A 24,290-nucleotide genomic window follows, 5' to 3' on the forward strand; every position below is an offset into this window, starting at 1 on the left:
GTCATCGTCACACCTGGTTTCCTTCTTCAAGGCAATCTGGCTGTGCCGAAATTTTGATCGACCTGGACAGCTCATTCTACGACCCTCTGACATCTACCACGTCTCAGTATCATACTACGCGAACACCAATATCCATTGTCCTCGTCAACCTTCTCATAACTCTTGACTTCAACCCAGTCGACCGCTAAAAAGGCGCAGTAAAGGCGATCCGCTGCGCCATGCTTCTATCTCTTATCATCCTCGCTACTACCGCAGTGGCCATACCCTCCCCGTCGGCCTACGACTATGGCTTCGACGCGGCCAAGTTGGTCAAGCGTCAGACGCAGGATCCAATCATTGTCACCAAGCTGCCTTCTATAAACGGAACTATTCCCAACCGCCCCGACATCAGAGAGATGAAGGACAACCCCTTCAAATGGAATCTTTTTCTCCTCGCGTCAAGCATGTTCCAGTTCACAAATCAAAGCGAACAGTTGTCGTGGTATCAGATCGCAGGTGAGACTGACTGGCCGTTATCGTGTCGACCGGCTTTCTGATATGCAACAGGTATCCACGGTGTTCCATTCGTTCCATGGAACGGCGTACCCGGCGAACCGGGAGGCGAAGAAAGGGGCTACTGCACCCACATGTCCATTCTTTTCCCATCGTGGCACCGCGTATATCTTGCTTTATACGAGGTCAGACCCCACGAAGCTGTGACGCCAGATACATAACCGCTAACACCATAATAGCAAATACTCTTCCAACTCGTGCAGCTGATTGCTTCATGGTTCCCAGACCCAACGGAACGAGCTTACTATCAAGCCGCTGCGATAGACTTCCGAATTCCATACTGGGACTGGGCCACTACACCGCCGCTCGGAGAAAACGTCTACTTATCTGAATTCGAGGAGCCTGCAATCCAAGTATATGGTCCCAACGGGTGGCAGACCATTGCCAACCCGTTATACAGCTACAAGTTCCGGCCGCTGGACCCACAGGTCTTTTCCCAAGGCGATGTAAGTAGTGGCACCGACTTGATCAAAGAGTAGAATCCTGATAGTACAAGTTTCCCTATTGGACAGAGACAATGAGAGCTCCCTTCGAGACAACGGACAACCAGAGCATAGCGCACGCGATTGAGCATGCCAGACCTGCGCTTCAGCAAAGACTCTATACTCTCCTTTCCAATTACAAGGACTTCGAACCCTTCAGTAACAAATATTGGGGGACGGCGTCGAATCAGACGCAATACGACTCGGTGGAGGCTCTACACGATGCCATGCATGTATTGGTGGGCGACCGCGGCCATCTGTATTACATTCAGTATTCGGCATTCGATCCAGTGTTCTTCTTGCACCATACTATGGTGGAACGAATTGTCGCTATGTGGCAAGTCCTGTACCCTACCGCCTGGGTCACTTCCCAGGTCGCAATGGAGCCTTCTTTCACCATGCCGTCGGGGACCGTTCAGAACTGGCTTACGGAACTTAAGCCATTCTATGCGGACGCCAATGGCACCTTTTGGAACTCGGCGATGGCCAGAGACACCACAGCCTTCGGATATTCGTACGCGGAAACAAACCCAAGTCTGGGAATCCACAAGTCCGAAGAACAAGCTCGCCTCATAGCAACCATCAATAGACTCTACGGCTCGTCCAGTCCCTCGGGTCTAGCTTGGAAGCAACGAAGAGCCGCGTCCAAAAGAGAATGGGGACCGCTATCCCAAGTTCGAAAAGGGACTAGTTCAAAGCATGTGCTGGACTTTTCACAAGATCCAGACTTTCAGACCAAAGTAGCGACCGAGGATGACATCTACACTGAATGGATCGCCAATATCCATGTTCAGAATGGAGCGTTGAATGGCTCGTTTGCGATCCATTTCTTCCTAGGTGAAGCACTCGAAGAACCCACTGCTTGGGCAACTGCACCAAATCTCGTCGGATCAATGAGCATTTTTGCGATGAAAAATATGGGTTCAGGCAACCATGTGTCCGGGACGGTTCCTCTGACATCGGCCTTGATGCACATGGTTTCGGCGCGAACCATCTCTGGGCTCGAACCCGATGAAATCGTACCGTACCTTGAAAGTCATCTGCAAATTCGGATTGTCGGAGAAGGATCGACCGAAATTAAGGCGAGAACAATAGATAGCCTACACATCCAGATTGCAAGCGCCCATGTTCAAGCATCCAGGCATGAGTGGGAGCTTCCAAGATGGGGTCCCATGGTGGAGAGATTCGTGCTGAGCCTCGGCTGATGCCGTCTCCACGTTACGACGAGGCAAAGATTAGTTGCGGGAGTATGTTCCTGATTCCATTGATTAGAGATTTTAGAGATAGCTGCTCTTTAATGTGTAATTTGCTTTCGCCTTTACGCCATAAGGTTGACATGACAAGATGTGAGGAGGGTCACGTGGACCGAGCTGTTGTGACCAAAGACTCACCTTAGTCGCCCCACTTCCCAGAAACGGGATAGCACCTTTTCCGAAGCTTCAGCCTTCCGTCACCTAGGACTGCCATCCTCAGTCGCGAGGTCTCGCATCCAGCCGCCTTTCCACTTTACGAACGACACGCTCAACGCACGAACGCCACCGCCAAAATGAAACTCGTCAGGTACGCGCAATTGACTGTTCTTTCCCTCCCTTTGCCGTCATTCTGTGTGCTGAGCCTTCTCAGAGATGCAGAAGGCCGCTCGCCGTAAAACGAGGCCACAAGCAAAGCTGACCAGAACTTGCAACATTTAGATTTTTGATGAAGTGTGCCAATGAGACGGTGACGATCGAACTCAAGAATGGTCAGTAGCCACCTTGTTCTGCCTTCCGCACCTCTATAAAGATGCGCAACCCATTTGCAGGACTCTAGACTAACGCGTATTGCGAAATCACAGGCACCATCGTCCACGGCACCATCACCTCGGTCTCGCCGCAGATGAACACGGCGCTGCGCACAGTCAAGATGACCCCCCGGGGCCAGGACGCCGTCTCGCTCGATACCATGAACATCCGCGGCTCGACGATTCGATACTTTATCCTGCCCGACTCGCTGCCGCTTGACACACTGCTAATCGACGACCAACCGAAGCCCAAGAACAAGGCGCGCAAGGAGGCGGAGCGCGGCGGCCCTGTCCGTGGAGGAAGAGGCGGTCCCAGAGGAAGAGGCCGTGGTCGGGGACGCGGTCGCGGACGCGGTTGAGTTGGGATTTTAATGGGGGAAAATGGGAGACCGCGCAAATTCGTTCGACAAAGACCGACGCCAACCCACTGCTGTCTTTGTTTCTGGACCAAACATTCGGGATTTTGACGGGCGCCGAGAGAGTCTTTTCTGTTTGCCCGAGGAAGAAAGACGGAATGGTCATTTGTGGAATCATGAAAGAACTCTTGAAAGGGGGATATTATCTATGCCAAAATCCCCCCCTCAGAGACGACGAACCGTCGATGAACTTTTTTATTTTACAACTTGGGGCCCTGAGCTTGAAAAAAGACGGGGTACCCCTACACATTAAGACCAACCGGATGCTATTCAGGCGTTGGGGGTGGTTGGGGAATAAAAGAATACAATTCCAGTAAAAGGAACTACAATCCTCGCAACTAGCTGTGCCCATGTGGCTCGCTCGCTAGCAAGTTCAAAGATGTGCGCAGGTCAACGAGATCTCAAGATGATAGATAGAGAGCCACAACTCATTCACGTTTCTCTATCGAGGGCTCCCCTCCGTCTCCCTCCACACCCTGATGATCTGCAACTTCTCCCACCCAGCCTTCTTCCCGCTCTCCCCGACAGTGACGGCCCTCCACCCGGCCCCAAACCCTTCGATCCGGCCCTTCACCTCGTCCGGCTTGTTCTGCGCGCACAGCAGAATATAAGCGCACCCCCTCGCGCTCAAGACCCCAGGCAACGCCTCAATCAACCGGTCCGTCGTCTCCATCCCGTCCCGCCCGCCCGCGTACGACAGCGAGAGTAGGTACGAGTCCTCGTCAAACGTCGTCTGCTTGGCGGCGTCCGCGACGAGCGTGGCCGAGGACTGCGCGGGGAGCTCTGGGGACGGGACGTAGGGCGGGTTGAAGACGAGGACGTCGACGCTGGCGGGCCTGAGCGGGTTCGTGAGGTCGCCCATGGCGGCGCCGAGCCAGAGGGGCCCGGCCGTGGCGGGGTTGTCGGCAACGGCGCGGCGGACGGTGGAGGTTGTGGCGCGGCAGGCGTGGCCGTTTAGGTCGATGCCTGCGGTTAGGACCGAGGGTGTGCCGAAGAGGGTTGCGGCGTGGGCGGCGAGGAAGGCTATTACTACGCCGGAGCCGGTGCCGATTTCGACTACCAGTGGGGCTGCTGGTCTTGACTTTGATTCTGATGTTGTTGTTTCGGTGCCGAAGCGGGATGTTAGGAAAGATGTCTCTGACGAGGCTGAGAGGGTGTCTAGGAGGAGGTACGAGTCCTCTGCCGGCTCGTAGACACGCTCGAATGGGACGTGGGAGGTATCTGGTGTGGGAAGCATGTTGGATGAGGCCTGTGAGGGGTGTGTGTAAGTCTCACTGAGAACGAGGTTGAGAGGGGGGGTTATTTCTCACGGGATATTTCCTGGGTTTTGTGGTTCTTCCAGATGGTTTCAGATTCAACGTCTTTGTGCTGAGTCCGTCCGTATGCTCTAGTTACTGGGCTTCGTACGCGCGGCCCGTTGATCTGAAGCTCGAGAGACGATGGCTCGATGAAAATTTAGGGTGAAGAGAGTCAAATTCTGAGATAGTTCAGAGTCGGATGAAATTTGTGGGGTTCATATCACTTACACCAACCACAGAACAAAATCACGATTCATCCATCTGCGTTACAATGCGTTTGCGGTCAACAGGAAGGTTTGTCAAAATGTACACAAATTGAATTTATGTATATATAATCGTGAAGAATTCATAAATCTTGAATATTTACTACAAAATGATGTCTGCTTGCTCGAAAATCCAACAACAGGTCTAGTCAATGATACCATCAGGTAAGAAGCTGACATAGTCCAAAGGAGCCACCTCCGGCCCGTCAGGCGTGCCGACAATCTTCAGCGCATCGCCCTTGGTCACCTTGACACCAGGGAAGTTGACGCGGATAGCAGAGTGCCCATCCAAGAACTCAGACGGCCAGTGGCCCAGCTTCTCCTCGCTGTTACCCCTCCACTGGCCGACAACAACGTCGTTGATGTACGCGACGTACGAGCACTTTCCCCGAATGACGTCAAAGTAGTTGACGGCGAGGGTGTACGTTCCAGTCTCGAACTCGACCGTGGCCGATGCCGTTCCAGCTGTCGTGTTGGAGCTCGTCACGATGGCCTTGTACCCGGACGCCGCCTCAAAGGGGTCGACGTCGACGACCTTGTACCCGTCGAGCGTCATGTGCTCGGCCTCGATGCGGTACTTGTAGTTGCCCACGCGTCCCGCTTCGTCGGGGATGCTCGACTTGTTCCAGTAAAAGTTGTTGATGGAGTCGCGCCAGACGAGCGAGTGGCCGGCCTGGTACTTGAGTTTGAAGAGCACGTGCTCGTAACGCTCCTCGTCGACGAGGCCCTTGAGGGACTCCCACTGCGGCACAAACGTCTGCGCCGTGGCTGAGCCGTCGTAGTGCGCGTCGTAAAAGTGCTGGATGACCGTCTTGCCGCTCTTGAGCTTGTGCGTGTAGGGCACGTGGTGGAACCAGAGGAGCAGGTCGTCGGGGGTCGTCTCGATCTCCTCGTACATGGCCGCCACCTCGGGAGGATACTGCCCTGCGTTTCGGGTGCCGTTCTTCACCGTGCGGTCCATGCCGATGCTGTCTCCGTCTGCTCTTGTCCACTGACCCCAGCTGTTACCGTCTTGGCTGCGCGGGCTGAACTTGGAGTTAGTCTTGGATTGGAAATGTTTGAGCGTATTCTTGCTTACCTAGGACCGTAATGGGCATAGAGGATATCAGTCAAAGTCTGGATGCCCAGGTTGCCGCTGTAGCTCTCGTAGGCGGGCCAGCTTTCCATGGACATCTTGGTAATGGTGTCGACGACCTTTCGGTCGACGCCGAATGTCAGACGGGTCCAGTCCTGGAGAATAGTGACAACGTCATCAGTGGGGTTCCACGCAAGTCTACCGTAGGCGTAGAGGTTGGACATGGCCAGATGGCTACCAAGCCAGGTCGAGTTCGCGCCAACGTTGATGACACCGGCGTAGCCACCGAGAGGCCTGTTGAGGCGCTTGCCAGACAGAATGTCACTGAGAACAGAGGGCTGGCCGTCAATGCGCAAATCAAAGTCGAGAATCGTCTTCCAGAGAGGAGGGAGGTAGACCAAGTGGTCCTGCTGGCCGAGGTACTCCTGAGAGATCTGCAGCTCGATGGCCATGCTCGTGTTCTTCAGGTTGGCGAACAGAGGCGACACGGGCTCCCGGACCTGGAAGTCAATGGCGCCGTACTTGATCTGGACAATGACATTGTCGTCAAACTGGCCGTCGAGATGCTTGAAGAACTCGACCTGGGCGTTGGCGCGATCAGCACGCCAGTCGGACTGGTTCAGCGTGAGATGGTCGTAGACAAAGGCTCTGAACATGACGATGCCCTCCTTGGAGCCGTGGTTCTTGAGCTCCTTGGCGAAGAGGTTGGCGCCGTCTGCCAGCGTCCTGTTGTAGGTCAGGGGGCCGGGCTGACCCTCTGAGTTGGCCTTGACCAGGTATCCAGCCATGTCGGGAATGCGCGCGTAGAGCTCGTCGGTGATATTTCCCCACCAGGCAATGACGCTCTCGTCGAGGGGGTCAAAGGTGGAAAGGTTGCCGTATGTCTGGGGCGAGGCGAAGTTGAGGGAGATGCCTACCTGAACACCCCATGGCCTGAAGACGTCTGCGATCCTCTTCAACCCGTCCATGTTCTCGGGGGAGAGGAGGATGGCGTTGGCGTTGACGTTGTTGACGATGATGCCGTTGATTCTGGCGGAGGCCAGCAGGCGGCCGTACTGGGAGACGCGGGTCATGTCGGTGACGACCTTGAGGTTCTCGAAGAAGATGGAAACACCTCCGTACTGCTCAATTCAGACATGTTCGTATTCGATGATGGGTTGAGAATGAGAGAGAAGGTTACTTACACCGCGCTCAATGCTGCCATGAGTTCCTGTGCCATCCATGTTGTCCCATTGGTTTGCCCATCTGACAGGAGCCGAAGGGTTTGTCGCATAGGTTACTTCAGTGAAGTTGCCCTGGGCCAACAAGCTTAGGTATTCAAAAGTACCGTAGAGAGCGCCCCTCTCGTTCTGTCCCAGAATCTTGACGCCGTCACCTTTGACACTAAGCCAGAAGCCATCCTCAATGAGGTCCGCTTCGACACCGTCACCTCCACAAGCAGCAACGTAGTCATCGACAGTAGAAATGACAACGGAAGCAGCAGCACAGGCGTCCTGGCCGACAGAGACGTCTTTACCGAGGATGCCTGAGTAGCCCTTGGTCAACTCGGATAGAGCAGAAACAATTGGGCCGTTTTCTGTCGCATTGAGGCCGATGACGGTAGAGGGGAGGGAGTCAGCAACGCCGGAAGACTTGCAGTCTGGCAGGCGAGCGTAACGCAACCAGCCGTCGAGGCCGTCCTCTGCGGCAACGAGGCCGAGAGAAGCAAGGAAAAGAAGCTTCCACATGACGTGCGGTCGGTGGAAAGAGGTGCTGCTGGCGAGAACCAGTTGGAAAGAAGCACTTGCTCCAAAAGACCTGTTTACATGGTGGAATCGGGGGCGTGCGAGCTTATAAGAAGAAGCGCGGGTTCGTTCATCAACGCGCGAGCGTCACCTGGAGGTGGGATTCCCAGATCTGCGGGACTCGCAGGACCAGGAACAGGAAAACATTATTGTTCCCACAACCCAGGCCTTGTCGACTCCGAAGTCTCCAAGGGTTCCCGGGTGCCAATGTAACCGGCCGACAGCGGTGATGAGCAGATGGGGTTAACTACGAAGTACTGTATTCAGGCTAAAAGGAAAGCCGACATATTCATCCATGGCTTGGGTGTGGGGAAGCTCTGGGGGAGACCATCGAGGTCGGGCTACCAATCCAATGTGTTCCCGAACAACTTCAATGGACCCTTGGACAATGTGACCCCTTTCATCTTGAGTCTAAACAGCGACATGCGGAGAAATTGGCACTAGCGGAGAGAACCTTGACCGGGGGGGACAGAAGTGAAGTTGCGGTTGGAAGTTGGGCTTAGAAAGGGGAACTTGTTCCGGTGTTGAGATGGAATGGAAGAAACGAGTCGTGGGGAGCAGTCCCTAGCCAACGTAAGGTACCTTACATGACTGACACGTTGTCGCATCAGGAGGACGAAAACAACGGTGTGCTCTCAAAACGAATGGTTAATTAAGTAAGGTCATAAAATACCAAGTGAGGGAGGAAACGTCTGATGTTCCTGTTTCCCCGCATGGGGAGAGGGACAGGATGAGGAAAGCGTGGGGTGAATCGGGGAAAGGAGAGTGGGGAGACGGTAGGTAATTTTTTTGAAAGGAAGCCCGAAAAGAGGGGAAATAAACAGCTCCAGGTCCGGCCGGCCGGCACTGCTTCGGGTAGGGAGGGATATTGCGCTCTCTCAAGAACTGATAAATACTTAGGGGGATTATTCACCAGCTCGGACCTTCAATCTTACTCTTCTCTATGCGGTAGAAACGTTAATTCCATGACTCGAGTTATCAACTTGGACGAGAAAGCTCCCAGTCGTCACTGATCATTACGCAGCATCCTCGTGGTAGTTAAGGTATGGTACCGCCAAGTGTGCTGCAACTGCTACTACTTCCAGTACGTCTGTCATTCGGTCGAGCTACCCCGACCCCCGAAAACCCCAACAGCCCGGTGTTCAGACCCTCGCTTTTTCTTCTTTTGCTCGCTTTCCCCCCCGCCATTGCCCTCTCCCGTCTCCTCGGTTGTTAAAATCGAACCACGCAGAAGAAAATTTCTGGTCCATTCAACTCCCATCAGCTAGAATCGTCATCGCGTCTTGGCCCTGGGTAAATACACGTTAGCCCCAGCTCTAACCCATCTGCGCCTCAACCTCCCCCCCAGTCACCAGCTTCACTTACCCATCTTGGCAACTCCACCCCACCCCAGACCACCTCGACCCTTCCCACGTGCCTCCTTTCGTCTCTTGCATTGCATTTTCGCCTCAAATAATATCCGTCAACCACCGTCCTTCACATGACAGCGCAGCAGGCGACCTCGATCCCGGCGTCCTGCTTACTCGGCCCCGTCCCGATCTTGATACCGTGCGAGATCTTCTTGATCACCCGCGCCTGGTTGCGGTCATACAGCCCGTACAGGTCGTGTGTCGGACACGGCCGCTTGTCCGCCATCTGGAGCCGCAGAGGCTTCTTGGCGATGCCGCTGCCGAATTGTCCGCATGTCGTGTAGCCCATGCCGGGGCCGCAGGGGATGGCGATCTCGCCCCAAATGCACTTGCACTTGACGTGCTTGTAGATGAAGACTTGGCACATTTTTCTTTTCCGTTCTTGAACTTCTTGAGGTGCCAAGGGAGCGATGACGTCGGAGAAGCCTTTTTTTTGTGATGTTGTTACGATTGATCGTTGTGGAATGAAGAGGAAGTATGAGTAAAAGGTGAAGTATTGAGAAGGTAAGTGGTAAGTGCAGGCTAGATGTTACCTTCCAGCTTCAGCTTACAAAAACGGGGGACAGATATGCCCGTCACATTGTGCGTATGTGAGTTACGTTGCCTTTGGAGATACTCTATTCCATACTGTTAGGCTTGCCTTCTACTTTTATCAATAGCATAATACACGAGAGCCCTTTCGCATCCCCGAGCCTGCCCATGTGTGCACTACAAGTACATAGCTAGCTCGGTGACTGGGTCAGAGGCGCATCCCCATCACGAAGGGTGCTGCTCTCCCCAGTGCCGAAGCCCCGATCAGAGTAATCCTCGGCGTCCAGCATGCGCGCCAGCAGGGCCTCGATTCTCAGGGACGTTTGCTCGAGAGAATCCAATCTGCTGCCGACGTCTTGCATATCCTCGCTTCCCGTAAAGGACCCGCGCAACTTGGACGACACGCCCGGGAACATCGAATCTCTCCTAAGAGGCGACTTCTTCCGCATGGTGTCATTCGTAATGGACCGCGTGAATTGTCGCCGGATGAGGTGGTGCGTGAGCTCGTCGTCCACTGCAATCTCTTCCTCGACGGACTCGGGCGGCGGCAGGTCAAACACGGCTCTTATGTCGCGGTGGGCCGTTATGCGCCACTTCTCCCAGAACCACTGCTTGACCCTCGGGTATAGCGTCAGGCTGCTAGATTGTTTCTTTTCCGGCTGCGGCGCTGGCCAAAGAATCCTGCGTTCCGCTACCGCGATTATCAGTAGCAGCGGAAGGTTGACTAGCCGAACGCTGGCTACATGTATCTTATGGAACCATCGCGGAGTGAGGATGAATTTGAGCGGAATAAGAATAAAGACGGCCAGGATGTTGAAGGGGGGCTGGTACGCAAAGATGGCGTCGCCCTTGACTCCTTCAAGTGTCAAGACGGCCTTGCGGAACATTATCTCTGCAGTCGCGTTCTTGACGATCGTGCTAAATGTGTTGGAAAGCATCGAGACGAGGATAGTGAGGAACAAAGTGTTTCCCAGAAAAGCGAAAGCGACCATCAGCACAGGACCTAGAATTGGGTGAAATTGTACCTGGTGAAAAGAATATTAACCTTGGTCCCCAATAAGAAAGAAGGGAGAGAGAAAGTGGCTCCTACCGATTCGTTGATGCCCGTCCCGTCAAGACCGAACCAGATCCAGAGCATCCACTTACTGATAGTGCTGTACTTGAATTAGAGGCTGCTTGTGGAAGGGGGGTTTCTCACGGATAGCTTACACAGGAGGATGTGCGCCTTCGCCGAGCCACAGGAGCGAAAGCAAAAACCCGCCGAAGCACCACGCTGACAAGAATGTGAGGAGGACAAAGTCTGACATCATGGACCGCAAGGAGAGGAACACCAGGTTGTCCGATAGCAAATTAAAAGCAAGGCGCGGGACCAGCACTGGGGCTCCCATGGCAAGTACATCAAGAGCTTGTTGTTTTGGAACAAGTTCCCCAACTCGAGCCCCATGGATGCGCAGTACCGCGTACACAATGTATATGCCAATGAAACCGACATCAAGGAAGGACCACAGGTTCTGGGTGTAAACGTGCCTGTCTGGTAGTCAGTGATACTGCGGTTACACAGTGGGTTGAGCATCCTTACCAGCCATGTTCCAAAATCGTAGCAAACTGGTCGAGTGACCACCCAAAGGCATAGACGGCGAAGCAACCTTCCAAGAAGGTGAAAGTCTCTGGTCTCCGCTCCGCCATGACAAAGAGATAGAGAGCCAGCAAAACCAGGAACTGGAAAACCTCGAGAATGTTCCTGGTACGAGGCACAAGGAGTCGATATTGGTCAAGCAGTGGCCCCTCGCGTGGGTTGTACAGCGATATGGGCTTAAGTTTGTAGTGGTCTGGAATAATGTCCATAAAACTCGAAGGGGTGTAGATAATACGGCCTTCGTAGATGGCATCGACGCTTTGAACGGTTGTCAGTACATGCTCAAGGCTCTGGCCCACATGGCGAGAACGTACACTTTCTGACAAGGAGTAGCACTGAGGAAGTATTTACTCTCAGTCAAGATGGCAACTTCAAGCGAAGGAAGCATGCGGTTGTAGCTGCGATAGGACTCGGTTGAGGCCGCCTCACGAATTCCGGCCGGTGCCATCTGAAAGGGCTCAAAGCCGGCCACCAAGATGTGTGCTAGCAGCACTAAACCATCAGGCCCTTCATTGTCTTCGCTGAAGCGTCTCAATATCCGCGTTGCCACCAGCTCGCAGAGAGCTGCGCGACTGTAATTGACATTTTGCCGATTATTCAAGTGAGACTGCTCGTATAGAAACTGAGCGCGGTTTACGAGCAGGCAGTAAACTAGCGATGGTCAGTTAATCTGCAACAAAACAACTCCGAGCAACCAGTATCGATCTCGGCTGCAACGCCGAGCTTGGTTTCTGCGAGACAGCGGTGTGAGAGACAGTGGAATTTGGACGTACCTATGGAGATGTCGTCGAGCTCATACAATTTGTCGACAAGCGGGCGGACGACGGCGATATTGATACGCACATCGCGAAGTTGTTCCAGACTCAGGTAGTCTTCGACAATGGAAATGATGTCTCGTCGAATACGGTGAATGTTTGTGTATACTGGTAAGTGACTGTGAGGATTGACCATGCATCCATAGAGAGGAACTTGAATCTCGGAGGTGTGACTGGCACGGTTCCGTTGCAGCAGCGGCCGTTCTTCCGGAAGCTGGAGGCGTGCCCGGCGGGTGCGCTCCGACATAGTATGGCTGTCTGGATGTGCCCTTCGTGATACTAAAACAAGTAGTGCAGGCGAAGGCGATGCGGCATATGACTGGAGCTAGGGTCGATAGGATGGTTGACGTGTAGACAGAGCTCAGTCGTACGTAACAAGTGAGCTACAGGATATTTGGCGGGGGAAATCGGCGGTGATGGTAAGAAGACGGCGCGAGACACCCACGTGGAGAGTGGCAAGTTAGGGGCTGCCCCCACGCTCTCGCCTGTCACAATCCGAGTGGATTGCTTAGGTTGCTAGATAGCCGGGGAGTTAGTTACAGCCGGGAAGTTGCAACAACAACAAAGTCTAGAGTGGTGGTGGGGAGTTGGTAACAGGGTGACCGCAAGAGACAACAAATGTTGGCGCCTCACAGATAGCGAAGATGACGCAGATATCGGTAAGGTAGATATTACATAGATAGGATGCGGATGGAGTAGGACAGGGGACGACTCGGCTCTTGGCTCCACGGTGCATGGGGACGCTAAAAGTAGAAGCACATCTGCTTTCAATGCGAGTCTGAGCCCGACAAGGTGGTCTGGGGTAGGTAATTAAGGCAAAGAAAGGATTGCCCGCGCGTCAAGTGGAATGTGATAGATGCTAAGCCAAAACTAGCCTTCATGAAGCGGCAGCGACGGTACGCAGCATGTGAAGCATCGGCCGCGTCTAATACGGGCCGTGTGCTTGATAGGGAGAGAGCCGCAGAAGCAGAGTAGGGGAGATACGCCAGGCCACAATTCGTACAGAAGAGAAGAACAAAGGAAAAGGAAAGTAGTGAAGACTGACTCGGTATCCACGTTGCGACGCGGCGGTATTGCTGGTCCGCCAGTTGTTCTAGGCTCTCTCTCTGTTCGTCTGGTGTATAGTCTCATGAATGACGACCCCCGGTTGTATCCGGACTGTCTTGTCCTGAGCGTCTGCAATGCGCAGTGCAACATAGACTGGATCCGTAATTGATGGGAGAATAAGAGGATGATATTGATAGTTACGCGTGCTCGCAAGCCCTCTGGCTGGCTGTGAACTTGTAGCCCCTACTGTGTAAGGGGGGAACGGGAGTTTGAGGTCGTGCACGGTGCCTCCCACCTTTCCTCGAGCTGCCAACTTTTGTCATCCGAGGCAATTCGAGGCTACTCTTTGCTGCATTTCTTCAGCTCAGGCATGGCACACCTTGTAGCAACCAGCCTGAATCCAAGTGATTGGGCCACAAGCTGAGTGTGGTACTGGGGTACTGGGGCACTGAGCGGTGTGTGTGTGTGTGTGTTCAGCTCCACGTCCACATCCCACGTCTTCTGGTGGTCCAAGGAAAAATAGCGCTAGCCGCATCGAGAGCCGAAGCTTGGCTGCTTGTATTACATAAGGATACTGACTTGGCCAACGACGCCTACCAAAAGTTACTCTGAACAGTGTCACCCAATCGGTCTTATCTTGCGGCCGACGTTGGCAGGGGCCTCACGTAATGTATCTATCTTTACGTGCCTGTTAGAAATGCTCGCAGCGTGGTGGTCGATACACTTCAATGGCAGTCCTTTCCCGCATAGTAGCGGATATCAAATACACAATATCTCTTGGGTACCTTTCAAGCTCTCAAAAAATGGGGGATATTTGTTCTTTTTTCATTTTAGGATAAAGTGCGGTAAGCTACGAATTTCATCATCGATGCTCCCATTCGTCCCTCCGTTGCGCATTTCCCATACGCCATACGTGTCTCATCAATTTTTTTCACCCCAGTCCTGCCGAGTCTTCCGAAAAGAATACTGTCATCGGACTATGGAACTCAAAAGCTCATCTTCGTAATCGCTAAACCACTTTACAGGTTGACAGACTTGCGGAAGTTGGCGCCGGCGTAGATGGCGTTCTCGCCAAGCTCCTCCTCGATGCGGAGGATCTGGTTGAGCTTGGCAAGGCGCTCGGAACGGGCCGGGGCACCAGTCTTGATCTGGCCAGCCCGGATACCAACGACAATGTCAGCGATGGTGACATCCTCAGTCTCACCGGAACGGTGAGAAACCATGACACCCCAGCTGTCAGCGTAGGAGTCCTTGGCGGCCTGGATAGACTCGGTGAGGGTACCGATCTGGTTGACCTTGAGGAGGAGAGCGTTGGCAGCCTTGAGCTCGATGGCCTTCTTGATGCGCAGGGGGTTGGTGACGGTCAAGTCGTCAGCAACGAGCTGGATGTCCTGGGTCTTGTAGAAGTAGCTCCACGCCTCCCAGTCGTCCTCGGCGAAGGGGTCCTCAATGCTGACAATGGGGTACTTCTTGGCAAGGTCAGAGTACTGCTGGGCAAGCTGCTCGTAGGTGATCCACTTGGCGGGGTCGCTGTCGGGGTTCTTGAAGTCAAGGTCGTACTTCTTGACGTCCTCCTTGTAGAACTCGCTGGAGGCAACGTCCATGGCGATGTTCATCTGGCCAGTGTATCCGGCCTTCTCAATGGCCTCGGAGATGAGCTCGAGGGCCTCCTCGGCAGTCTGGATATCGGGGGCAACACCACCCTCGTCACCGACGTTGCCGGCGGACTGGCCGTACTTCTTCTTGGCCAGACTCTTCAGGATCTGGTAGACCTCGGCACCCTGGCGGAGGGCCTCGGAGAAGGAGGGGGCAGCGCTTCACACAACTGTTAGCTAATGGAGAAAAACAGGCTGCAAGGAGCCTTGCTGCATAGGTCAACTTACGAGGGAACAATCATGAACTCCTGGAAGGCGAGGCGGCCACCGGCGTGGGAACTATATCATAGAGTGAGCAAAATGCCGCGTCATAGTAGCGGCGAGGAGTTGCTTACCCTCCGTTGAGGACGTTCATGAAGGGAACGGGAAGGACATAGGGCTTCTTGGTACCGGCCAAGTCGGAGACGTGGGCGTAGAGAGGGACACTCTTCTCAGCAGCACCAGCCTTGGCGACAGCCAGGGAGACACCGAGAATGGCGTTGGCTCCGAGCTTGGTCTTGTTGGGGGTGCCATCGAGGTCGATGAGGAACTTGTCAACCTTGGTCTGGTCCTTGACATCAAGGTTCTCCTTGATCAGAGCAGGGGCAATGACGGAGTTGACGTTGTCAACAGCCTTGGTGACACCCTTGCCAGCCCACTTGGTCTTGTCACCATCGCGGAGCTCGCAGGCCTCGTGCTGGCCTGTTCAATGGGTATCATCAGCTTCTCGGTACTTTTTATCTTTCGGTAGGGGTAGGATGTGAGGACGAAGACGACGTACCAGTGGAAGCACCGGAGGGGACGATGGCACGGTGAAGGCCGGTCTCGGTGACGACGTCAACCTCGACGGTGGGGTTGCCACGGGAGTCGTAGACGTAGCGAGCGTGGATCTTGGTGATGGCCATGTTGTCTCGTGTGATGGATTTGTTCCTAACGAAGAGAGGAGAAAGAGGTCAGTAGGTGGCCGTGGGGGGAGGGAAAGGCTTTATATTGGCAGAAGGCAGAAAAGAGACAAGTGGGTGAGTCAACAATGTGATAGGACCGATTGGGGGAAATTGCTAAGCTTGCAAGTGCTCGCTCCTTGACCGGACAGCAAGAATTGCCTCAGGGTGGGATGGCATGGTGGGGTGATTCTTCGGACACAGCTTCTAAGCTCCCAGCTGTTTCTCCAAGACCATCGCCAGGTGCAGTGGAGTGGAAACGTATGATGAGACAACTTACTTGTGGAGTTTTGATTGATAGAGCCGGAGTAAGACCTCAGCGATTACTTGCGTATGAAGAAAAAAGAGACGAGGTTGAAGTGATGGAAAAGAGGTTGATGGCGACAGAGGCGGGGGTGAGGGACAGCAGGAGCACGGTGGGAGCAGATTGTTTTGGAGGGGTCGTTTCCCTTCAGGTAAGGGTACCTTCGTTTGCAACCCCACCTGCCCTGCTGCACCGCAGTCCTGACGTGAGGTGAGGTACCTACCTTACGGAGTACGGAGTACCTATGGTAAGGTATCATAAGTTGCTTAACTTAGCTCGGGCAGGTGCCCACGGCGCCATTGGGTCGCTCAAAAGATTGGGGGTATCTTGGACGGGTGCCCAATCGCTTTTTCTCGAGACGAGGCGGGGCATCTGCCCTGTTAGAGCGCTACATGGGCCCCAAGCTCCAAACGGCCAAGAATATCACAAACCAGCTTCGTTTCAAAGTATCTTTGGTGCTGGTCTTAGCACCGCCTCACCACGATAAATGCATCTTTGGTGAGGGCCGCTTCTCAACAAACCAAGCAATGAAAACGCTGCCCTGCCAATGCGGCCAGCAACTGGGAGGGATCTGGAACACGTTTCTGCCCTTGTCTCTTTTCATTGGGCCATTCTCGCTATTCTCGTCCCTCGTCCCCAGCCCCGAGTCCGGCCTCATAATTTCTGTGTCTTTTCCGGGTGCCCTAATAAGTCAGTGACCTCGGTCCTGGACAAAACAAAGGCCGTTGCCATGTCTTGAGTCCTTGACCGTCGGCCGTTGGCCTCCCCGTGTGGTCTGATTGGCTACCCACAACCATTGTCTTTCGCACAACGGCTCTCCAACCATCCATCATCGGGATCTTGTGGACTCTAGGGACTGAGCTTGCGTCAAAGTGCGTCTTCGACAATCTACAAGTCCCGACGCCCGATCTTCAAGACGTCTTTTCCCCGGCACCCCGGTCCAACGACGAGCTGCTAATTGGCAATTGAGATCAAACAATGGCATTCTGACTCCACAAATGATCTGGGACAGGCTGTGCGCCATGGATTATCCCGAGGATGTCGCTCGGAATAGCCAGGTGCTAATGCGGTTCTTCCCGATCATGGATCCCGACCCCGTCACCCCGTCCAGTAAAGCCGGGGTAAGACAAGTGTAGGGTCGGCAGGCAAGTCATTCTGTAGGCAGGTGATATTGCCTAGAGTAATTTTAACCTAATCGTCTGGAGCTCAAGTGGAAATGACGTCTGTCTTTGACCCGGGGTGGTGGTTCTCGGCCGGGGAGACAGCATGTTAGTCGACTTGCCTTTGGCACATCCGGGTGCCTGTAAGCTCTTTGCCCGCTTTCACCCGAGTATAAGTCATACATACAGCAACACTAGGATATGGCATTCTTCAAGCCTGTCCATTGGCTCAGCCAGACGCTGGCTTCCCCATTAGGATAAATGATTTCCAGTCTATGTCTCCGTGTCTATCTACCTGCTCCTCAAGCATAGATCTACGACTGGCAGAGAGTGTGGCACGTGACAAGTTGTCATTGCTACCAAACAATTCTTCAAGTACCAGTGTACCACTTCCGGTGTCTGAGGTTCCTGTGCCCGCCTTCTTTTATCTCGAGTGCTCTTATCCCGAGTAAGCTTTGAGCCCTTTGCTATAGAAGCATTCTTGACATCGCACAGCGAGTAGGTGGTAGATGCATTTTGGACTCAAGGCTGTGACTCGTGGAGACGGACGAACATCGGGATTGGTATGGCGAATTGCAGAAGTTGAAGATGGGCCACGTTATACCGCTAGCTCAGTAAAGAAGATATTGCGAACGAAACTGTAATCATCGGGGGCTTTCAGTCTTGCTTTGGTGCCACGTGCATACATTGCGAGCTAATTTATCCCGTCCTTTGCAATGAGTTGTGGAGGTGTCCAATCAGATAATCAATTCTTGATGGCGGCGGAGGATTTGTGGAAGGCACTTGGGTAACACATGCGCGATCGTTCCAATTTTGACCATGCCCGGAGATTGAAGGCTTCAGCCTCCACAAGTCATCCGGCTGAATCCCATGTTCTTGGGCCGGCCGGACGGCAGCAAGGAAGGCAAATTCGGTGCTTCTGGCCCGGGCAGCGCACCCGGCGGCAGTGGGCCGAATCGGGTGGAAGCGGCTTGGCGTGGGTCCGGGCGGCGCAGAGAGAAATAATGGAAAGTGACCTGAGGCATGGGGGATGTGGGGAGAGTTTTCTACCTCTCCCAGCGGTCTGCGCGGCCTGCGTCGGCGCCTTCCACTTCTGAGACTGGAGCATTGATTTGCACAGAAGAACTGGAAGCTTCCCCTCAGCTGGACCCCGCGTCTCTGTTGCATGTACCTTCCTTAGACAGCTTGGGTGCCTAGCAGACTGACCGCTTTCGTTCCTTTGCGGCTTTGGCCCCTCCCTCCCCCTCCTCAATGGCGTTCCGTTTCGCAACAAGGCGAACGATCAACCTAACCCCACGCATCGTCAACCCGACGACAAGACCAGTGACACGCATGTAAGTACACTTATATTCTTCCCCAGCCACTTTCCCATCTTTGACTTATCCATTGACCTGATTCCTTGAACAGTCCCTACCAACTACGAAATCACAACGCCTTTGCGACCCGTTCTCCCGTACTTCGAGCTACCCCTCCTCGACGAACCTCACGACTCCAGAACCCTCAGCGCATCGCAGCTACACGATACTGCTCCTACAAAAGAAGTATGTGCAGACACGGAGAGCATGGCGGCGCTGGCACGCTGAACTACCCTCGGGAACAGCTGCCTACCAACGTCGTCCCGCGCCACTACGATCTTACTCTTGAGCCCAACTTCGAGACGCTCAAGTTCGATGGCTTGGTCAAGATTGACTTTGACGTGGCTGAGGACTCTAACACTATCTCTTTGAACACCCATGAAATTGATATCAAGAATACTTCCTTGTCCTTCTCTATTGAAGGCCAAGAGAAGAGCCTTGGCGAACCAGTTGTCACCTATGACGAGTCGAAGCAATGGCACAGCTTCGAGTTCAAGGAGAAGCTCACCAAGGGTGGCAAGGGTACCCTCGAGATCAAGTTCGTCGGTGAGCTGAACGACAAAATGGCCGGGTTCTACCGCTCATACTACAACAAGCCGGATGGCACCAAGGGGATCATGGCCACCAGCCAGATGGAGCCTACCGACGCCCGCAGAGCCTTCCCTTGTTTCGACGAGCCGGCACTTAAGGCCGAGTTCACCGTCACGTTGATTGCCGACAAGGCCTTGACCTGTCTTTCCAACATGGATGTGGCTGAAGAGAAGGAGTTGCCCTCTGGAAAGAAGGCTGTCAGCTTCAACAAGTCCCCCGTCATGTCCACCTACCTCGTTGCCTTCATCGTCGGAGAGCTTAACTACATCGAGACCAACGACTTCAGAGTACCCATCCGAGTGTACGCCCCGCCTTCCGAGGACATTGAGAGAGGTCGTTACGCATTGGATATTGGCGTCAAGGCCCTGGAGTTCTACGAAAAGGCCTTTGGTCTGCCTTACCCTCTGCCCAAGCTTGATCAGGTTGCCATCCCCGATTTTGCTGCCGGCGCTATGGAGAACTGGGGTCTGGTCACCTACCGTACGGTCGAAGTCTTGTTTGACGACAAGACCAGTGGTGCCGCAGCCAAGGAGCGTGTTTCGACAGTCATCACCCACGAAATTGCTCATCAGTGGTTCGGAAACATTGTCTCTCCGGACTGGTGGCACGCTCTGTGGCTCAACGAGGGCTTCGCCGAGTTTGCGTCTCGCTACTCCATGAACGCCTTCTTCCCCGAGTGGAAGCTTAAGGAGTCTTTCGTGAGGGAAGATCTTCAGGCAGCTTTGGGCCTTGACGGCCTCCGAAGCAGTCACCCTATCGAGGTCCCTATTCACAAGGCTGAGGAGATCAACGAGATCTTCGATAGTATCAGCTACGCAAAGGGATCTTGTGTTGTCCACATGCTTTCGGCCTTCCTTGGAGAGGATATATTCATGGAGGGAGTCCGCAAGTACCTTAAGCGTCACGCTTGGGGCAATGCCACTACGAATGACCTGTGGCAAGCCTTGAGCGAGGCTAGCGGCAAGGACGTTGGCTCCATCATGAACATTTGGACCCAGAACGTGGGATACCCCGTCGTCTCTGTCACCGAGTCGGGCAAGTCAATCAGCGTCGAGCAGCATCGTTTCCTGACTACGGGAGACGTCAAGCCCGAGGAAGACAAGGTCCTCTACCCCATCTCTTTGAACGTCCGTACTAAGGGAGGTGTCGACAAGGACTTGATGCTCACAACTCGTGACACCAAATTCGAGATTGATGACGCCGAGTTCTTCAAGATCAACGCTGATTCTACGGGATTCTACCGCACTAAGTACCCTATTGATCGTCTCGAGAAGCTTGGCAACGCTGCGGAACTCCTCTCTGTTCAAGACAGGGTCGGCATTGTGGCTGATACGGCTGCTCTCGCAACCTCGGGCTACCAGAAGACTTCGTCTCTTTTGAGTCTGTTCAAGGCTCTGAGCCAAGGAGGCGAGGCCGAGTACCTTGTGTGGGATCAGATTCTTACCCGTCTGGGCTCAATTAAGATGGCCTGGATTGAGGATGATGCTATCGTTGACAAGCTCACCGAGTTCCAGCGGGAAATCGTCAGCAGTATCGCGCACAAGCTAGGATGGGAGTTCTCCGGCAACGATGGCCACGTCGAGCAACAGTACAAGGCTCTCACGTTCAGTGCGGCCGGTATGTCTGGTGACGAGAAGGTTGTTGCTGCGGCTCGGGCCATGTTCGAGAAGTTCGCGGCTGGAGACAAGACGGCGATCCACCCCAACATCAGAAGCTCCGTCTTCTCAATTGTCCTGAAGTTTGGCGGCGAGAAAGAGGTATGACTGTTCCTTGAGAACGCTTTTGAGACAGACCTCTAACCAAGACCACAGTATGATGTCGTTTACAAGTACTACAAGACCGCCGAGACCGCCGACGAGCGCAACAGCGCTCTGCGAACCCTCGGCCAATCCCGTGACCCCAAGCTCCGCCAGCGCACGCTGGACCTTTTGCTGAGCGGCGAGGTTCGTGACCAAGATATCTACATCCCCATCGGCAGTCTGCGGTCGAGCAAGGGCGGCATTGAGGCCCTGTTTGACTGGCTGCAAACAAGATGGGAGGAGATCTACACCAAGTTCCCTGCCCAGTCTTCCATGATTGGCAGCATCGTGAGCTACTGCACAAGCGGGCTTACGAAGCAAGAGCAGCTGGATAAGCTCGACAAGTTCTTCGCGGATAAGGAGAAGAAGGGTTTCGTGCGTGCATTGTCGCAGTCCACCGACTCGGTCAAGGCCAAGATTGCCTGGAATTCTCGTGATACCGAGGATTTGAGGAAGTGGTTGGGTCTTTAAGGGTATTGGTGAGGACGATTGCCAATGTGCCATGCACGCCCGCCATTTCATCTTGGATGGATGAGAGAGGAGCGTGTTGCCGGGTCAGGCAGGAGATCAAAACAAATAACGCATTGTAATAAAAATGGCCAAAGAAGAGAACATCTCCGCTTTTCGAGCCCTTCATTTAAACTGTTCAAATGGTGTTTTACTATTGTCTTCGTGTGCATGAGAACATCGTATGTGATGTGAGTGGTTTTACGGTTGTGGTGGACCCTGCGATTATTTAGGTAGTCATCATGTAGGGCACCTTCCTTGCCCAGTGCGTACTGAGTTTACTATACCCTATTCACCTTGAGCTGCGGCCAATTCGTTCTACATTCATCCTTCACCTCCGTCCAACCGACCGCATGTCTTGTCTTTCTCAACGAAGACAAAATTCATTGATTCAATAGTCCATTGCAACTCGGTCCACACCATGTCGAAACTTGTTTCGTCGTGGCAGGTCCGCGCCGAGGCCGGCGAACCCTTTGCAGTGATCCGGGTCCGCGACCTTCAGAGCATGATCAAAGTCGGCACCGATGCCTGGGGCCGCGAGGGCAAGACGCAGCCCATTGTCGTCTCCGCCGAGCTGTCCATGTCAGAGCCTTTTGAGGCCGCGTCACTCTCGGACAAGGTCAGCGATGACACGGTGCACTACGGCCTCTTGGCCAAGGCGATCCTCGGGTTACTGGACGACGTGAACCGCTACGAGGACGACATGACCCTGGAACAGGCCATGAGGATGATCTGGGGCGAGTTGACTGGGTACCTCATCCACGGGTCCGAGTCGGATGAGCCGGGGTTCTTGAAGAACAAGCTTCCCAAGATTCGGTACCTGAACATCACTCTCACCCTGCCAAAGGCGTCCCTGCTTGGTAGCAGCGTGAGCCGGTCTTACTCCTCGACCTGTGACGTCCATAACGCTTCACCCGCGGGGTGGTTATACAGCTCGACCCTGCGCTTCAACGACCTGCGCGTGCCTACGCTCATTGGCGTCAACGACAACGAGAGGCTGGCGAGGCAGATTGTCGTGGTCAGTGTCGAGATCGAGGGCTACAATGGATACTCGGATAGTTACGTCGAAATCGAGTCTTTCATTGTAAAGGTTTGTTGCTTCTTCTTCTTCTTCCTCTTCTTCGCCGTCTTGATAGTTCTTCTCCTCGTCGGTATAAAGATCATTGCTGACTCAAGTCATGGTACCAAAAGATTCTGGGAGACTCGTCTTTTGAGACGCTGGAAGCCCTCGGTCCCGCCATCACTCAGGGGGTCAGGCGGTTCTACCAAGAGCGATCAGATATTCACGAGCCTCTCGTCAGGCCCGCAGACTGGACTATCAAGGTCATCATGGAGAAGCCGACAGCCATCACCTTGGCGGCGGCCTCGTGCGTGGAGTACAGAGAACCCCCACAGGCAAAGCAATAGTCAAATCCATCTGTTCTAGAGAAAGAATCACAATACTTCAAATCTAATGTTCTTTGCTGTGATAAGTTTGATGGAGAAGGGGGCCCGTCTGTTTCTTGCCATCTTTCTGTCTCCTCCCATGTCTGTACCGTTTGCCGTCATGAACTCTCAACCGTACTCCCCCCTTCACCAAGCCCAAGACCCGTCAATCCTTCTACTACTCATGCCTCAAACTTCTCACATTGAGGCACATCCCCGTTGGTAATCTCCCGAATGAACGCGGGATCCGGGTCGAAGAGCATGACATGGAAATGCTCAACCGCGTGAACGGACTTGAGACTCCGCCAGTTCTTGAACCAAATGACCTAACCATCATCGTCAGCTTTAATCACCCCCACCAGTGCCATACAGCTGAAACCGAAGACTCATCATCATATCATGAAAAAGAAGAGAACGTGACAAACTCACAGTATCAGCCTTCGTCCTCGCCCGGAACGTCCCCTCCACAAACCGATCAATCTCCCCCCTCGCCCTCTCCGTCAAATCCCCCGTCGCCGGATTCTCCTCCAACTCAAACTTTGTCCAAACAACAAGATGCACAATCCGTCCATCAATCCCATACGGCCAATCATTATACAAAATCCTATAATCCGCCTCCTCCTCAAACAACCCCTTCCCCCCAGTCGCCCCCAACCGCCCCTCCTCCCACCCAAGCCGCCGCCTCAGCACAAAGTTCATCACACTCCCGTGCTCCTTGATCAGAAAATGAATAAACAGCCGGTACCGCCTCAGCTCGCTCGGCACCCGCTGGAACAGATCCAGCCGGTTCGTCTCCACGAGCCGCCGGACCTCGGTCCACGTCTGCCGGCGGTAGGCGCCGTCGGGCGTGCTCAGGATGCCGACGTCCTTGGCCGAAAGGTTGCGGAGGCCCTCCGGGCACTCGTCTGTGCGGCGGTCCGTGGGGACGTTGACTTGCCAGTACGGCAGCGCCGTGGCTGCCGGGCCGGAGAGGCTGCCCATGGTTCTTGTGTTTGTGGTTGGGGTGTGTTTCCTGGCTTCAATTGGGTAGATGGATATTTGACAAGATCAGGGGGTTCTGTCGAGTAAGTTTCGATGTGATGTATTTCGTATCCAATCCTTAGTGTAAAATATATATATATATAAAAGAAGAGGGATGTCGTTGTCACCGAGAAAGGGGAACGTTCAACAAAGCTAAGAGGGAACGGAGATCTGGACGCTTGCAGGGCCGTCCACGGTTGTCAAAGGACCCAAGACGACAAATTAAGACCTCTCTACTATATGGGGGTGGGCCGTCCTATTTAGCCTCCGTTGCTCGTTGCTCGTATACAATATGCCCGCATCAGAAAGCCTAACAATTCTTGTCTTCGGTGAACCCGTTGTGCCTAGAGAAATGCATTTGTCGCTGCCGCTGCCATCTATCCCATGAAGCAAAAAAATGCATGGAGGCGTAAACTATCAGTCGGAAACCGGCAGCCCACCAAAATCATGCATCCGGCGGCAGCAT

At 53.9% G+C, this 24,290-nt stretch overlaps 10 protein-coding genes across 10 annotated transcripts; 4 read left to right on the plus strand and 6 right to left on the minus strand.

Annotated features, from left to right (window-relative positions):
• The first annotated feature begins 203 nt into the window (after window positions 1–203).
• Window positions 204–2,315, plus strand: BDP81DRAFT_345246 (common central domain of tyrosinase-domain-containing protein). Its single transcript, XM_060586086.1, has 4 exons — window positions 204–495; window positions 547–677; window positions 756–998; window positions 1,049–2,315. Exons 1-4 carry the CDS (start codon window positions 219–221, stop codon window positions 2,237–2,239), a joined length of 1,842 nt encoding a protein of 613 aa, XP_060447635.1. The 5' UTR covers window positions 204–218; the 3' UTR covers window positions 2,240–2,315.
• Window positions 2,316–2,513: 198 nt separating this feature from the next.
• BDP81DRAFT_195634 (uncharacterized protein) lies at window positions 2,514–3,391 on the plus strand. The gene is made up of 3 exons (XM_060582472.1): window positions 2,514–2,594; window positions 2,726–2,775; window positions 2,869–3,391. Exons 1-3 carry the CDS (start codon window positions 2,581–2,583, stop codon window positions 3,171–3,173), a joined length of 369 nt encoding a protein of 122 aa, XP_060447636.1. The 5' UTR covers window positions 2,514–2,580; the 3' UTR covers window positions 3,174–3,391.
• A 281-nt stretch (window positions 3,392–3,672) lies between these two features.
• Window positions 3,673–4,854, minus strand: BDP81DRAFT_470216 (methyltransferase domain-containing protein; the record flags this gene model as incomplete). Its single annotated transcript, XM_060594540.1, has 2 exons — window positions 4,541–4,854; window positions 3,673–4,479 (listed from the first exon to the last, which is right to left on the minus strand). The coding sequence occupies exon 2, from the start codon at window positions 4,465–4,467 to the stop codon at window positions 3,673–3,675; it is 795 nt and encodes a 264-aa protein (XP_060447637.1). The 5' UTR covers window positions 4,468–4,479; window positions 4,541–4,854.
• A 9-nt stretch (window positions 4,855–4,863) lies between these two features.
• Window positions 4,864–7,783, minus strand: BDP81DRAFT_370833 (alpha-glucuronidase A). The gene is made up of 3 exons (XM_060586619.1): window positions 7,051–7,783; window positions 5,870–6,987; window positions 4,864–5,816 (listed from the first exon to the last, which is right to left on the minus strand). The coding sequence occupies exons 1-3, from the start codon at window positions 7,591–7,593 to the stop codon at window positions 4,937–4,939; spliced, it is 2,541 nt and encodes an 846-aa protein (XP_060447638.1). The 5' UTR covers window positions 7,594–7,783; the 3' UTR covers window positions 4,864–4,936.
• Window positions 7,784–8,971: 1,188 nt separating this feature from the next.
• Window positions 8,972–9,426, minus strand: BDP81DRAFT_404924 (uncharacterized protein; the record flags this gene model as incomplete). The annotated part of the gene is made up of 1 exon (XM_060588920.1): window positions 8,972–9,426. The coding sequence occupies one exon, from the start codon at window positions 9,424–9,426 to the stop codon at window positions 9,127–9,129; it is 300 nt and encodes a 99-aa protein (XP_060447639.1). The 3' UTR covers window positions 8,972–9,126.
• A 355-nt stretch (window positions 9,427–9,781) lies between these two features.
• BDP81DRAFT_315129 (nonselective cation channel) lies at window positions 9,782–12,288 on the minus strand (the record flags this gene model as incomplete). Its single annotated transcript, XM_060584063.1, has 6 exons — window positions 9,782–10,615; window positions 10,681–10,744; window positions 10,800–11,117; window positions 11,170–11,484; window positions 11,541–11,877; window positions 12,000–12,288. The coding sequence occupies 6 exons, from the start codon at window positions 12,286–12,288 to the stop codon at window positions 9,782–9,784; spliced, it is 2,157 nt and encodes a 718-aa protein (XP_060447640.1).
• A 1,819-nt stretch (window positions 12,289–14,107) lies between these two features.
• Window positions 14,108–15,627, minus strand: BDP81DRAFT_315215 (phosphopyruvate hydratase; the record flags this gene model as incomplete). Its single annotated transcript, XM_060584073.1, has 4 exons — window positions 14,108–14,903; window positions 14,972–15,022; window positions 15,079–15,424; window positions 15,504–15,627. 4 exons carry the CDS (start codon window positions 15,625–15,627, stop codon window positions 14,108–14,110), a joined length of 1,317 nt encoding a protein of 438 aa, XP_060447641.1.
• Window positions 15,628–18,252: 2,625 nt separating this feature from the next.
• BDP81DRAFT_470220 (peptidase family M1) lies at window positions 18,253–21,668 on the plus strand. The gene is made up of 3 exons (XM_060594541.1): window positions 18,253–18,461; window positions 18,535–20,830; window positions 20,885–21,668. Exons 1-3 carry the CDS (start codon window positions 18,379–18,381, stop codon window positions 21,341–21,343), a joined length of 2,838 nt encoding a protein of 945 aa, XP_060447642.1. The 5' UTR covers window positions 18,253–18,378; the 3' UTR covers window positions 21,344–21,668.
• Window positions 21,669–21,800: 132 nt separating this feature from the next.
• BDP81DRAFT_392417 (uncharacterized protein) lies at window positions 21,801–22,786 on the plus strand (the record flags this gene model as incomplete). The annotated part of the gene is made up of 2 exons (XM_060587703.1): window positions 21,801–22,469; window positions 22,571–22,786. The coding sequence occupies 2 exons, from the start codon at window positions 21,801–21,803 to the stop codon at window positions 22,784–22,786; spliced, it is 885 nt and encodes a 294-aa protein (XP_060447643.1).
• Window positions 22,787–22,986: 200 nt separating this feature from the next.
• Window positions 22,987–24,266, minus strand: BDP81DRAFT_514850 (uncharacterized protein; the record flags this gene model as incomplete). The annotated part of the gene is made up of 2 exons (XM_060595842.1): window positions 23,234–24,266; window positions 22,987–23,130 (listed from the first exon to the last, which is right to left on the minus strand). The coding sequence occupies exons 1-2, from the start codon at window positions 23,783–23,785 to the stop codon at window positions 22,987–22,989; spliced, it is 696 nt and encodes a 231-aa protein (XP_060447644.1). The 5' UTR covers window positions 23,786–24,266.
• Window positions 24,267–24,290: the final 24 nt, after the last annotated feature.

The sequence above is a fragment of the Colletotrichum phormii genome (assembly GCF_030913505.1).
Source record: "Colletotrichum phormii strain CBS 102054 chromosome Unknown BDP81scaffold_6, whole genome shotgun sequence".
NCBI classification, from domain to species: domain Eukaryota; kingdom Fungi; phylum Ascomycota; class Sordariomycetes; order Glomerellales; family Glomerellaceae; genus Colletotrichum; species Colletotrichum phormii.

Bases quoted from the DNA above. Each gene is read 5' to 3' on its own strand.
- BDP81DRAFT_345246 (XM_060586086.1), top strand. From the start codon at position 219: ATGCTTCTATCTCTTATCATCCTCGCTACTACCGCAGTGGCCATACCC. The intron at 678-755 runs GTCAGACCCCAC...CAACTCGTGCAG, and splicing joins TATATCTTGCTTTATACGAG to CTGATTGCTTCATGGTTCCC. The intron at 999-1,048 runs GTAAGTAGTGGC...TGATAGTACAAG, and splicing joins AGGTCTTTTCCCAAGGCGAT to TTTCCCTATTGGACAGAGAC.
- BDP81DRAFT_195634 (XM_060582472.1), top strand. The intron at 2,776-2,868 runs GTCAGTAGCCAC...GCGAAATCACAG, and splicing joins GACGATCGAACTCAAGAATG to GCACCATCGTCCACGGCACC.
- BDP81DRAFT_370833 (XM_060586619.1), bottom strand. From the start codon at position 7,593: ATGTGGAAGCTTCTTTTCCTTGCTTCTCTCGGCCTCGTTGCCGCAGAG. The intron at 6,988-7,050 runs GTAAGTAACCTT...TGAATTGAGCAG, and splicing joins ATGGCAGCATTGAGCGCGGT to TACGGAGGTGTTTCCATCTT. The intron at 5,817-5,869 runs GTAAGCAAGAAT...CTCCAAGTTCAG, and splicing joins TATGCCCATTACGGTCCTAG to CCCGCGCAGCCAAGACGGTA.
- BDP81DRAFT_470220 (XM_060594541.1), top strand. From the start codon at position 18,379: ATGGCGTTCCGTTTCGCAACAAGGCGAACGATCAACCTAACCCCACGC. The intron at 18,462-18,534 runs GTAAGTACACTT...TTCCTTGAACAG, and splicing joins ACAAGACCAGTGACACGCAT to TCCCTACCAACTACGAAATC. The intron at 20,831-20,884 runs GTATGACTGTTC...CCAAGACCACAG, and splicing joins AGTTTGGCGGCGAGAAAGAG to TATGATGTCGTTTACAAGTA.